General features: G+C 32.7%; 1 protein-coding gene across 2 annotated transcripts; it reads left to right on the top strand.

The window, feature by feature from the left end:
- Positions 1 to 659: 659 nt before the first annotated feature.
- On the top strand, positions 660 to 8655 carry LOC143200993 (sialin). Of its 2 annotated transcripts, none has more exons than XM_076411836.1 (10): positions 660 to 866; positions 3559 to 3809; positions 3863 to 4087; positions 5092 to 5176; positions 5233 to 5399; positions 6133 to 6285; positions 7363 to 7495; positions 7552 to 7707; positions 8266 to 8351; positions 8408 to 8655. In XM_076411836.1, exons 1-10 carry the CDS (start codon positions 797 to 799, stop codon positions 8471 to 8473), a joined length of 1392 nt encoding a protein of 463 aa, XP_076267951.1. In that variant the 5' UTR covers positions 660 to 796; the 3' UTR covers positions 8474 to 8655. The 2 variants fall into 2 exon arrangements, with proteins under 2 accessions (XP_076267951.1, XP_076267942.1); XM_076411827.1 differs by having other exon boundaries at positions 8401 to 8655.
- The last annotated feature ends 6712 nt before the right edge of the window (positions 8656 to 15367 follow it).

The following is a 15367-nucleotide window of genomic DNA, read 5'->3' as shown; positions in this document are numbered from 1 at the left end:
ATACATTAAAACTTTATGATACAATTGTTAACCAGAAATTTAAATATATTCAGTGGGTGACAATATTGTGTATATTTACAATATAGAGGGACAATATTGATATTATTTAATTTTCTAGTTTAATTGGATTTATGTAACAAATTATTTGTTGGGGGTCTCTTATATATTTTTTATCTCTTTCATATATAGTTTCTTTCTCATGTTGTCGGTTCGGCGCGGTTTTTTTGAAGGCCGCCGTCCTATTAGATTTTCTTCAACCAACCGCCTTCTCATTGTACTCTCCGAAATCTCGCTTGGAACCATTAAATAATATAAATTCGTAGACAAAACATAAAATACAAACAAATATAATAAACAATAAATTACATAAATACGAATACTGCCCCTAATATTTTATCCACCTACTGAAAATATGTAAGTAATAGTTTGTTGAACTGTTTCTTTTCTAATTTGTATATATGTTGTTTTAGTTAAATTCAAAAATATATTTACTTTACATAATACATACGTAATCTGGATAATTTAATCGAATCCCTCGTATTCGACTGAGATCATCATCAAACAGTTTCAGTTTCCTTGTTCCTACGACCTGGAGCTAAACGAGCCATAATGACATCAATTATTCGATAAAATTCTTATTGTTGTTTCTTTGCTACGCTGCCCGAGAAGGCCGAAAATATACTAGCGTCGCGTTTTAAAATAACAGTGGTAAAGGAAAGCGGCGGAATTTCACAAAAGTCAGAGGACGGAATGGAACTGTGAAAATGTGTTAACGTGAAAAGGGAACAGGGTCAAGATGGCGTCTAAATTGAGTCCTTTGAAGCGGGGCAGTGTGCAACTACAAAAAGCGGCGAAGGTGGTCAACGGTAAGTTGGCGAAATAAACTCGCACATTTTTCTTTCTTTATTTCGAAATATGTGCCTGGACGTTGTTATTTGGAGTAAGATTGTGAATCAACCCTTGCTAATAATACTTAACAAAGCTGATATGGGGCGGTTTTAAAAGAAATAAATTATCAGAGCAGAAATTAAACAGTTACTATAGAGTTGATTAGTGATGATATCAACAATGTGTATATAGAGACCAATAATAACATTCTTAGTTCATAACATTATTAAAATTATATAACAGTAGAAGTAATATATACCTCCTTATTTTTTAATAATATTTTTATGTGTTTATGGGGATTCAATAATGATTTAGATTCACAACCGGGACCGGTAAATGACGCTGTGATAGGATTCCAGGATGTTCTAAATATTTTAAACATTTTTCCATTACAAGAACATGTAAGATTGTGAATCAATCCCTGATAAAACTTCACAAAGTTTCACACATACTTCTTCACAAAGTTCTCATAAGAGAAATTAGGGAGTTACTATAGAGTTGGAGTATTTAAATGATATCATTAGTGATGATATCAACAATGTGTTGCCATATATAGAGACCAATAATAACATTCTTAGTTCATAATATTATTAAAATTATATAACAGTAAAAGTAATATATATCTCCTTATTTTTTAATAATATTTTTATGTGTTTATGGGGATTCAATAATGATTTAGATTCGCAACCGGGACCGGTAGATGACGCTCTGATAGGATTCAAGGATGTTCAAAATATTTAAACATTTTTCCATTACAAGAACATGTAAGATTGTGAATCAATCCCTGATAAAACTTCACAAAGTTTCACACATACTTCTTCACAAAGTTCTCATAAGAGAAATTAGGGAGTTACTATAGAGTTGGAGTATTTAAATGATATCATTAGTGATGATATCAACAATGTGTTGCCATATATAGAGACCAATAATAACATTCTTAGTTCATAATATTATTAAAATTATATAACAGTAGAAGTAATATATACCTCCTTATTTTTTAATAATATTTTTATGTGTTTATGGGGATTCAATAATGATTTAGATTCACAACCGGGACCGGTAAATGAGGCTGTGATAGGATTCCAGGATGTTCTAAATATTTTAAACATTTTTCCATTACAAGAACATGTAAGATTGTGAATCAATCCCTGATAAAACTTCACAAAGTTTCACACATACTTCTTCACAAAGTTCTTATAAGAGAAATTAGGGAGTTACTATAGAGTTGGAGTATTTAAATGATATCATTATTGATGATATCAACAATGTGTTGCCATATATAGAGACCAATAATAACATTCTTAGTTCATAATATTATTAAAATTATATAACAGTAAAAGTAATATATACCTCCTTATTTTTTAATAATATTTTTATGTGTTTATGGGGATTCAATAATGATTTAGATTCGCAACCGGGACCGGTAGATGACGCTCTGATAGGATTCAAGGATGTTCTAAATATTTAAACATTTTTCCATGACAAGAACATGTAAGATTATGAATCAGTCCCTGATAAAACTTCACAAAGTTTCACACATACTTCTTCACAAAGTTCTCAGAAGAGAAATTAGGGAGTTACTGTAGAGTTGGATTATTTAAATGAAATCATTAGTGGTGATTGAGGCAAAGCTTAGCATTTCTGAAAACAGATACCTTGAATATTTTGTACTATAATTATAATTTGTCTAGATTGTCTTCGAAGGGCTAACTTGTATTAATCTTTCGATCGATTAGTCTTGTATTATGCAATGTGAATTAAATCAACGACACTAACTTGATAAACTATTTCGAGTTTTGGCGATGATTACTAAAAATTACTACTGGCTTCAGTTTTGATTGTATTTTCTTTACTTATCATCCTAGTATTTGTCTTCCACACACTTGTACCTACTAAGGTATGATGACATGCTGCAAACTGTCTTGTTTAATCATCAACCACCATCCATCAATATATAGCTGCTAATATGCTGCTTGATGTTGGTGCCGCAGGACTTCGAACATTCTTCACTAAGTCTCGCTATAGTTGGCTATCGGTCTATTTATCTTCTATTTTTCAAACTGCTTTTCCTGATCTTTTTCGGAGCTATTCGTCTTGTGTATGTGAAGGATACGTTCATCTTTCATTGGGCAGACATCTCTGTGTCTTTGAAATTTTTCCTCAACTGGGTATTGACTATCACACCTTAAGTGAATGACTTCATTTCTAATAGATAAATAATACAGTTATTCACGATATTGCTGATAAACATGGGAGAATTTGCCTTAAGCATTGTATTTGAAAGACTCCAAGCTTACAGACTGTGACAGGAACTGACTAGGAGCCAGAGGGTTGATAAGATAAGCGTTCGAAAGTTGCGGATTTCAATCCTTCTTGTAATACTTCCTTTCTTCCCCAGGCACTACTTTGCTCTTTTCTTATTGGCTTGAGAATAGACCTATATGGCTCTACAGTGTGAACTATATCTTGAGTAATGCTAAGATTCTCTATAACTGTAATTTTCAATATAGTGCTATCATTAGTGAACAAGTGTTGAATTATTGTTTTTTGTTAGTCTTCATATTTCGTAGGCTCAAAAATTATTTTAAAGAATACTTTGAATGACATTTTAGTGCACTTTCATTATATTTGGAATATATCTTAAGTCAAATTTTGTTACTTCATATGTAGATCAAATAGGATCAAGACAAGTACTAGCTGTGTTTGTATTGACTGGATTCGTACTATGTGGGGTAGTGGAGCAGAGTGCTTCTGTAGCTTTAAGAGTAAATAGCACTTCCAGCTATTCAGCTGCAGAGTTTGCTGAATATGTTGAAAATACCAGCTATATAACTCGTTATTGTCAACCGCCGGATCAACGAAATCAAAATGATAGTGAGTACAGTACGATTCATGTAGTACGTCACATACCTCATATTGAAGTGAGTAAATTCCCCTCATCTGCATTATTAGTACTAATATTGGTACTTTTTAGATACCCATGACCAGAACGGATGAAACTGAAGCTGTACTTCGGCAAGCTTTTATGTGGGGTACTTTAATGTCTCCGTTGGCTGCTAGTCGTATAGCAGCACGAGTTGGTGCTGAGAGATTATACGGAGTTGGGGTCTTGGGTACCGGAGTTGTTGCAGTTTTGGTACCTGCCAGTTGGTTGACTGCAGGTCACGTCAGTATAAGATTTGTTCAAGGAATATTTATGGTTAGTGCATGTTAATATACATGCCCTTGAAGAAACACCTCAATTGTTTGCTTTTCAAGCTTTTTAGTGGTCGAATCTTTAAATCATTGTATGTTTTATTTTAACAAAAACTTAATCTATAGCGTCTTTATAGCGTCTTCTACAGCAAACAATGTTATATTTTTGAATTATCAGGTTATAGTTATAGTTGTTTATTGCCATGTGTACTTTGGGAAAGAGTTCTCAATAATACTTCCGCCAAAAAGTTCGGATCATATAGCTTATTGCTGAATAATATTTTCCTATTGAAATCATTAAGATCTACTTCTAAGAGGATCTTATGATTTTCTATTCTATTATCGAAACTACTTTTGTCTAATTATGTATAAGTAAAGTTAGTTAACACACTTTAATCTTAAATCATTCAAAAATAATATAATTTACAAACATTATCATTTATTCCATCGCCTTTGTTGTTGAGTAATAGTGGACTGCCTAAAATGTACAGAATTGGAAGGTACAATTGAAGTTATTTAACACCGATAATTGTTTTTTTTTCTTGTGTTCAAGCTATCGTTGCAAATGTTTAGATACACTTTTTTTGTAATTCATTAAAAAATACATATGCGAATAATAGCCAAATGATTGATTATTATGTTATTCATATCAATATAAGAAAGCATTGGAAATCCATCCAAATATAGATGGCAAATGAAAAAAACACTATATAGTCATTATACAATTATTATTTTTATACAGTTCTTTGAACATGAATTCGCTAAAATAATTGTGTTTGTAAATTGTATGCTGTTAAATTTATTTTCAGTATCAGACTCTGAAATAGGTTCAGCTAATTATATAACAAGCTTGTTACTCTTTACAATATAAGTCATTAAATACGTTAGGGCAATATTCATTTACGCAATTATGATACTATTCTGATAGGAAATAGCGATAATTTATTTAGGCCTTTCAGTTAGGTTGAAATGTAGTTCTGTAGTGATTAAAAAATAATTGATTTTTAGGGTGCAACATGGCCAGCTGCCCATATGCTGGCAGTAACATGGATCAAAAACAAAAATCTTAGCGCTTTCGTATCACTGTATGCTGGTAAGTTGTCGACGAGTTATTAGTATTAATTACAATATTTGGTTTTTGGGTTTTAGCGGTAAATTTAGGATACTCGGTGGTGGGAATTCTTGGAACAATTTTGGTTCGAAAGTGTGGCCGTGATTGGCTTAGTTATGTCATATCTGCGGTGTCTTGCGCTTGGTATTTTTTATGGTGGCGGTTCGTCGAAGAAGCTTTACACCCTAATAGACCAAAGCGTGATGTAAGTATTGTTGACTAATTCGTTTTTTACCGTATAAATAATACTAGTAAGATAAATTTAAACTAGCTTTTAAAAATTTTACTAAAACTTTTCAGCCAACAAGATTTATTTCTTAAGGAAAGTATTAAAAGTACAGCTTGAAATTCTGTACGTTAAATCTTTCGAGCCTGAGCAAGGCCCAAGTATGACCTAATTTAAGTTTAATTAACAGAAGACATAATTTAGGCCCCAAAAATACTACCACGTGAATTGATTCTCGTGCTTTAGAAGCATTTTTTTCTTGTTGAGGTTCCTATCTAATACATGTGTTGTTTATCAAATGCAGTTGTAACAAATGTTGAAAATGGCGTCAACATTAAAATAAAAGTAGAAATAGTTTGAATATATATATATATATATATATATATATATATATATATATTATATATATATATATATATAAAACTAAATACTTTTTAATATACTCATCATAGTTTTGATAGGACATTTATAATAGTTGACATGACATGAAATGATAGTAAATAGCATCTCGACCCACTGCAGGGCAAGGGGAAATTCTAAATGTGGATATATTATGTTTGTTTGACGTAAGAGCTCGTATAAAAGTTTTATGTTACGTAAAGAACAGATGACTCAACTTATGATGTTTATATGAAATCTATATCCGAACTAAGAGAGGCTAATTACAGTGAGATTTATGACTGAAAAACTGATATTTAAGACTTTGTTATAGGAACACCGAAATTTACCTTGGAGAAAACTTCTAGCGTCAAAACCAGCTTGGGCTTGTGGTGTAGCTGTTGTCGGCAGTCAATGGGCAGACGCAACTCTTATGTTAGGCGTGACCAAGTATTTGAAACTGGTATACGGTTTCTCCATCGAATACGTAAGCTATCAATCATAAAACATGGACTGAAATGTTCCGGGCGTAATAAGAAAAACGCGTTTTTTCTTTCAAAATGGGCTTCATTCATCAATGTAATCTCCACCAAGATCTACACTAACATTTCGATACCACTTTTGTAGATCAATTTATCTTTTTCCTCAAAATAAGCCTCAGTTTCAGCGATAAACTCTTCATTCGAGCAAAATTCTTTACCGGTGAACATTTTTTTGTGGTCTGCGAACAGCCAATAGTCGCTGGGAGCTAAATAGGGTGAATACGGTGGATATGTGAGCAATTCGATGTTCAATTAATATAGTTTTGCCATTGTTTTGATTGACTTGTGACGCGGTACATTGTCTTGATGAAACAATTTTTTTCGACACATTACAATTTTGACCTTCACAGGCTCCAATAACGCTATATAATATTCACTGTTGATGGTATTTTCCTTATCAAGATAATCAATGAACATTACACCATGCACATCCCAAAATACTGAGACCATAACCTTTCCAGCCGATTGTTGTGTTTTCGAGGTTCGACGAGGTTCACAAGTTGCTGCACGTTCTTTTGATATCTTTACAATGTTAGCTAACTCGCGCAACTTCACTTCTCGATTATTCAAAATGATTTTGTAGATTTTTTGATGATTTCTGGTGTTACTACCTCATTTGGACGTCCACTGCGTTCTGAATCATCGGTATTTCTATGGCCACGTTTGAAGTCAGCAAACCAACATTTTATTGTTGTTTCTGACGGAGCGGAGCCCTTATAACACTTTTCAAGTCATTGCTTTGCTTGAACGGTATTTTTTCTCATAAAGAAACAGTGTAAAATTAAAACACGAAATTCTTTTTGATCAATTGTTATGAAAATAAGAAAAGTAGTTTCATTCTTAGGACAATAACTTACAAATGTATAAGTAGAATATTATCACATTTTTACAGTTTTCTTTTGAAGGTTAGTGCTAACTGAAAAAGGGTGAATGCAATAAAACTTGCGCCATCTGTGTGTTAGGCCTGGAACTTTTCAAGCCACCTCTTATTTCAACAATTCTGTCAACCATGTATCTTACAGGAAGACATATTACAGTCAATGCCCCACATTGGCCATTTCTTTGCGGCTATAACATTTGGAATAGTGGTGGACCACGTGAGGGAGTCCGGAATAGCTTCGACCACAACGGCTAGGAAGTTATTTGTTTATATGTGTAGGTGACCCGAGTCTGTTTGCGCATTATTGGTCGTATATATTGTTGGTTTATAGCGCATTTTCCTCCGGCTGCACTAATGTTTATTCTCGGATACACTGGTTGCGATCCCGCCGCCCCCGCTGCTCTGTACATCGCAGCCTTGGCGATGACCGCCGCAACTCCTGCGGGAGTATTTTCCAGCGCCGCTGATATAGCACCTAATTTTGCAGGTCTGTTAAATATTTTAGTTTAATTATTTGTTATAATGAAGAAATTTGTAAAGATTATTTGGTCCATAAATATGATTCAGCCTTTTGGGAGTATTTAAAATGAGATTCTATGCAAGTTTTGATTTGTGATAAAGAGAAACATGTTTTTAATTAATATATGGCTTTCATTACTGGTATAAAGTAAGAAGTATAAAAATAAGATTATGTTTCCCAATTAAAATGAACCTTTGCTTATATATAGAGTAAATGTTATGAACTAGAAGTGAAAGGTTATTTTCATGCCAAACAAGCGCTGTTAAATGAATCATACTGCGACTTAATCATTTATTGTTGCTATCGCGTCTAATTTTATAAAGTTTGTATATGTTAAATAATAAAAAGTTTAATTTATTTTCACAGTCCCTAGCTAATATTAGAATTTCGTCATGAATAATCTATCGTTATAAACACAAAATTTTAATTAGCAACTAACCATTCAAATAACTGATTAGCTGTTGAAGCAGTGTGAAGTTAATTCGAGTAATAATGAAAAAGTAATTAGCAAACTAAATATTTTAGGGACTGTGTTTGGCTTGTGTCAAACAGTGGGCGCTGCAGGATTATTGGCGGCCAACTATGTGGTGTCAGAAGGTTTACATGGATCGGTATAATATATTTTGTATAAAATAGAAACTCCTTGTTAATGTAAAGCAGTTTGCAGGATGGTGGCGGTTTGTGTTCGGGGCCTCGACGGCTATTCTCCTTTCCACCGCTTCGTTTTTCCTGATATGCGGCAGCGGATCCGTTCAGGATTGGAACGATAGTCAGAAGGATTTCCCCATAGAGATGGAAATTGTGGAGGAACCGTCTAGATTGGATTCAGTCCTGGAGTAATTGTTCATGACGAAGTTAATTGTTTATATAATGCATATATATATTTTTAGTAAATAAATTTAATAATAAAACTCATCGTTATAAAATTAATTCAGAATATCAAAGGACTGAATTTTTTATATGTCGGATTTATTAGACATATTTACGAATGCTAAAAAAAGCAGACGCTTACAAGCATTCGCTGCCCTTAGCTATTGTTGTTTGTTATGGGTGAGTTAAGGTAATACATGATATACGCTTGATACATTGATATACGAATAATCATACGACAGCAAACCAATATACGAACCAACGAGAACATTTCCAGAAATGTTTACAAGTGATTTTACTTTTCCTACAGCTGTTACACATTTTTTAATTCTCAAATGTTTAATATGAATTCCAATTTCTGTTTTTCTCCCATTAATTGATTGAATGCCTTTATATTACATTGTCTAAAAGTTTGAAGTTGATAATCCTTGAAGTATTTTATTATAGTATATATTATTTATCATTTCCATCAACTCCTGAACAAACTCCTGAATATACATATAATGAAGCAGAACTCTTGACGTTCTTTCTGTTCATCGATTATTTTAAGTCAAGTTTAAATTCCTCTGGGACCTGTTTTGCAGCTGTTTTAATTTCTTCTCACAATGCAACCCATTCATTTCGATAATAAAGTTATATGCATATCTGTAGCCATAAAACAGTGAATTCACATCATCCGAAGTGATGATGTCAAAACGCCGCAATATTGCCGCATTAACTCTGAGTTTTAGTTCAGTTTGGCTTTGAAATACAACAAAATTCTAATCTAAATAAAACAGTTAAACAGAAATATTGTTGTCGATTTGAAATTTATCAATAGAAGCTAAACCTTAAAACAACGCTGGCCGGTTTATAACCTATTATCACAATGTTTTGAAGAACTTTGTAGGCATTTGACAACGGTTTTTGCAGGATTCGGTTACTTCTTCGAACGCATGAGACAACATTGTGCCTCTTTTTAACTACAATAAAATGAGAAGGAAAATATTGTCTGATTCTAAAATGAATCTACGATTTGCGACAGATAATTGAATGAATTAAAACTCTTCGCGTGTCCCTTGTGTTCTGTCAGATGACGACGATGTTATGGCTGTTATTTGGAATACAATCTAATGCTGTTTTGAATATTTTCACAAATAGCTATCCTGGTGAAGAGACCTTTGTGGTTTTGGACAATAGTTTCCTTTAGTCTTAATCAGTTAAATATGTAGGAATTGATAATCTGTATCTGGTAGTGGTAATAGCGCTTCTAGTAAGTGACACATTTTTCTTTGTATCGATAAGTTATTTCTGATAATTTCTGACACTAGAAAGTAGGTATGAAAGTAGGCGTAGCGTGATTTGAAACCAACTATTATATTTTTGAATGCTGACCAAGAAATTGTTAAAATTATTTTCGATCCAAGAATCTTATAACCTAACGATTGCCATTTACACAATTATAATTAATTTGTTGGTCTAGCATAATTTTTTTTGGATGATAGAGAAAAGCTGCGTGTTCCTGAATCACAGGAAGACTTATTTATTTGATGCATATGAACTGTATGTATTTTAAGCCCATCTTCTTCATTTCCAGTCACTCTCAAACCTAAATTTGTACCAACACACCCATATCAATATATTCATATTTTCACACCACTACCGATTTACCGATTTGACTAATGTGTGCTTGTGCCTGACTTGTTTTTTTGGAGAGAGTGTTATCCACCTTAAAACTATTTAATCAGGAAAATAGTAATGTACATAAACCATTGTTATTAACATCTCCATAGCCTCATTTCTTCTCAGTTAGTTTGGGTGAGCTTATATATGTATTGAAATCTCCTCTCAGCATGAATAGGTCATTTGCTGGTATATAATTAAATACTTTTTGAAGTTGATTGTAGAAGCCATTTTTAAATATATAGTGCCGTGAGTCATGTTAACGGCTACACGATCTGATTTAGGCTGAAGAAAACATTAACAGCAGAAGCCGTTATTTTGTTGACCATGAAAATGACACCAACTGGTCGCTGGTCATCACTGGAATAAAACAAAGTAAACACTTGTATCACTACCAAATCGCTATTCGATAAATTAATGCATATTATTACGGATTCCATGATATTTAGATTGGCAATTTTACATTTTGTTTATTATAATATGGAACTAATATCAATTAAATATATTTTTTAAGCTACCACATGAAGAATGTTTTATATTACATTAAATAATAACATAATTATTAAATAGTTTTAATAGGTTTTTTTTTAATTTAAGCATTATTTAATATACATAGAACAACAGATCTTATTGAAAAATCCTATGGCAGGTATGTTCAGCTATATTCTTGGATTTGACACAAGCCTTCGATAAGGTTTGGCATGAAGGCCTTGTTCATAAAATACAGAAAATGTTACCAAAACAATACCCGGAGCTAAATATTACATTAGAGTCAGAATGTTTAGTGTTAATACACACTTTACAATAACTACATACATGTCACTTTACAATAACCACATACATGTCACTTTACAATTAAAAAAACTAAAGCAGGTGTACCATTAGGAAGTTTATTGGGGCCAACTCTTTATCTACTTTAAACATGTGGTTACTACAAATGGAAAATATCACTATGGCTACATGATGACGACACTGCTATTCTTGCTGTTAGAGCTAATATGTAGCAGACACACCAAAATTACGATGGGCACTTGTCCTTGACATTATGCAATGGCATGGCACTTGACAATATGACTAATTGGGCTCATATTAGGAGAATAAAAATTAACGAAAGTAGATCTGTGCATGTGCAGTTCACGTATAATCAAACGGCTTAAACATCATTAACAATAAATAATATCCATATAGCAAAAATGCTAAGTATCTTGAAATGGACCTTAATGCAAAACTTCGCTGGAAAGTACATGTAAAAAAGAAAAGGAAAGAACTGGAGTTAAAATATAGAAAAATGTATTAGTTAATTGGAAGAAAATAACAATTATCTATACATAGTAAATTGCTATTATATAAGCAATTATTGAAACCTATATGGACATACGCTATACAATTATGGGTATGTTCCTCGAAAACTAATATAAATAAAATACAAGTTTTTCAGAACAAAGTCCTGAGAAGTACTGTAGATACGATTGATGATGTAGATACTGTACTGCCATGACAAGAGAATTGCAAGGAGTCATGAGGACAGACTCTATTCTCATGTCAAATATTCGTATTTTTTCCTGTACTCTTTTGGCGTCCACTGCGTTCACCGTCTTCGGTGCTCATTTCACCACATCTAAACTTAGCATACCAATCCTTGATGGTTGATTCTCCTGGGGTGATGTCCAGAAACTTGGCATCAAGTTAGTTTTTGCTTCAACTGTATTTTTGCCGTCAAAAAGCAATATTTTATCAACACGCGAAATTCCTTTTTATCAATTTTTTTTCATAATAACAAAAGTTGCTTCACCCAAAATGCTATAATTCACAAACTAATGATCCGATAGCTGTTAAATTTATATACGCATCTTTTGATGGTTAGGGCTAACTAAAAAACATATGGATTTAATTCTAGTAGCGCCATCTATGTGTCAGGCCGGGGACTTTTCAATTGACCTGTTAATACAACTCCTGGATAACCCCAGGACAGACTCAAAGGAATTAAATCATTTGATATCGTTTAGTGTAGCGTAGTAAGGTGCTTTTAATAGAAAAACAGTAACATTAATGCATATATATATAAAGAAAAACTGTAGGTTAGTTGGCAACTACTAGTAAAAATGTAGTAAATAATTTAATCAAAAATTAACGGACAAATCTTGACATATTTAGTAAAGTAAACCACCCAAGATAAACAGAACAGTATTGGTAAATAATTGTCCTGTCTAAAACCGCCGAAATTAGAAAAAATCTTTATATTTAAAAAATTTCTCGGTTAGGTTTGATTAACTTTAATTTATTATTTCATGGCTCCACCTTATAAGAAACCTCGCAACTTATTATCTTACTACGGACCTTCTCTGCATGGCGTGTATTAATAATGAAGGAACTGGTCCGCTTTTAATACGGAATGAATAAAAGTAGTGTCTTAAGGTCGTTTCTGGACTGGCACTGTAGCGTTACTCAATTTGCATTTACATTAGCTAATGAATAAAACTAATTATTTCGTCAAAATTTGTGCGTAGGGATTGTGAACATTACACTGACATAATCATCGGTGGAGAACAACAGGATAATTAAACCGACCATCTTTCATAAAAAGGCTTATTGTCTTTTGTTGTTTCGGGTGTGGTATTTGGGACTAGACATATGTTTTAGTAGAAATAAATTTTTTCTATTGTTCGTAAATAATTTCATTATATTAAAAATTCTTGAGGTATTGTCAAATATGCGTTATACTGGGACTATACTATTACTACTGGTATGGGTTTGGTTTGGTTGGCGAAGATTATAAGTTTTTTTTCTCTTTTATCTACTTTTAATATAAGGATGCAAAGACGTTTAACAATATTCTTCAAAATTGAGTTAAGACAAAAATCAGCTATTTAACTAAAATTGTAATTTATAAATAATTGAAAGTTTTATGTATTTTATTTAATAAGACACGCATATGTGATACATGTTTATATATGTTGCAATTACATTACAATAACGTTTCAAATTAACATTTTCAACTTACATGATGTTATTAAAAGCATAATTAATGTTATTTTGAGGTAACTTATATTTCTAAAATTCAGTCTTCATTTCAAGAGCTTGTTCCCATTTTTTATCTGGTACTAATTGGCGAGTTTTCCTATCGTTTCAATTATTAGTCAAACTCTTTGTTTTTGAATATATGTAACTTTCATTATTCGTAGAGCCAATAAATCGGTAACAATTATCTAAGAACAACACTCCAAACTAGGATTTTACTTAGCAAACGCACCTACAATAGCAAAAGACGAAGAGTTGCAGCATTTCGTTGCTAACCTGAGAGTGGAGTCTTTTCTCATGTCTTGTTTCGTTTGATTCTCTTGAGTTCCTAGTTGAGAATCCTAGTTGAGTGTTATCTAATAGTTGTAACACTTTGGTTCTTTGGCTCCATATAGCCTTTCCTCCTATATAGCCTCCATAACACTTTGGCTCCATATAGCCTTTCCCCTTGTCTTGTTGCGAATTTCTTAATTTCTTTTATGACACTAGGAATCGGAAAGTCTCGGTGTAAGTAATAGTTCCTATAGTATCTGGGTGCATCAACAATACTTTTCAGGACTTTTCATTCTGAAAGATTTGTATTATTTTGATCTTTCTTCCCGCATTCATAGGTACATATAGGTTTTTGTATTTGCTTGTACAGCAGCAACTGATTTTCTTTCAAAGTTTTACACAACACAGCTATCTTAAAAATGTGATAATATATAATCTTCAATATACAATTCTATTGAAAATACCGTTTTAAGCACAATTTAAATATCAAAAGAATTGCTTATTCTCGGCAATACTTAAACACTACTTATAAAATATCTAAATAAATCACGATGGATAGACGACAACTGTCACCATTTGCTCATTTTCAGTTTCAAGACAGAAAACGTTTGAAAAAACTATATAGAATAGTTTTATTCGGAGATAAGATGTTGAAAGTTCGATTTCTACATCAATTTATTCATACATTCATTAGAAATATCAATAAATGTGTAAAAAGTCTTTGCTCAGTTGAATATACAGTTTTTGATTTTTTATGAAATATCAATTTCATCAAATACCATTTAATTCTTGTTTGGGATTTTGCTATAGGGAATAATATGTGGAATTTACTTGAGCAAAATTGATCCAAATATAGCGCTGGGTATAAAAAACTTATAATGATCGCTACGACTCGTTTGATGATCTCTATCTAAATTTACCAGAAAGGAACCTTTATCAGCCTAGGAGGGTGTCTACTATATGTTGCTGTTGGTGTCCTAGGACCTCCAATATTCTTTATAAGATCTGGCCACAGTTGGCGGTCGACCATAGCTGTTTCGAAGCTGTTCCCTGTATATTTCATATAACAGGTAGTTATCGCAAGAAGTTCGTGAGGAATTAGTTCACTTTTCTTCCGACAGACATGTCCTAACTATTGTATTCTTCCTCTCTGAATTGGTTCTGCATTTGTGCACTGATTGTCTCAACTCAAGCCAATGTCTACTGCACTTGATCTAACTAAATTTTGACTTTAGATTTACAATAGTTGGCTATCTGTCACTTGTCAATAGTTTGGTCTTTTGTTAATTGATTTTTAAGCCATATGACTTAGTAATGAGAACTATACCATGAAGAATGCTAGAGCCTCAACATGTATTCCAGCAAATATAACGTTATATTGTTTGTAGTATCACATTGAAAGCCAAATTAACATGACAAATTTGATATTGTCTGTCAAATAAAGCAAGGAATCAATGATTGGTAGTACGTGTGGACTGGTATTCCTCTCCCCTAAACTCCAGAAATCGACCCTGTATAAAATGCTGGTCCGATCAGTCAGCTTTTTTGAATCACAGGTGTGGTACAAATACATTTCTGGGAGACAACTTGCCCAAGTGTTGCAATCTAAAAAGTCCGCGCGTTAGTCAATGTCCCATGGTTTATGAGGAACACGAACAATAATCTCGAATTAGGCAACATTGGCATCTTGCAACACAAATCAGCTGATTAAAGCTCTACTCTCTCATCGTTCACGGTAGGTAATTAAACTACGGCGATCCCAGTCATATTCTAGGGTCTCTGTGCCTCTCAAAATAAAATTTCC

Source organism: Rhynchophorus ferrugineus, unplaced genomic scaffold, assembly GCF_030347505.1.
Source record: "Rhynchophorus ferrugineus isolate W39M unplaced genomic scaffold, kcgeb_rfMv2 rfM1, whole genome shotgun sequence".
Classification (NCBI taxonomy): Eukaryota; Metazoa; Arthropoda; class Insecta; order Coleoptera; family Curculionidae; genus Rhynchophorus; species Rhynchophorus ferrugineus.
Note: the sequence above shows the minus strand (reverse complement) of the source record. Positions and strands in the feature narration are given on the sequence as shown.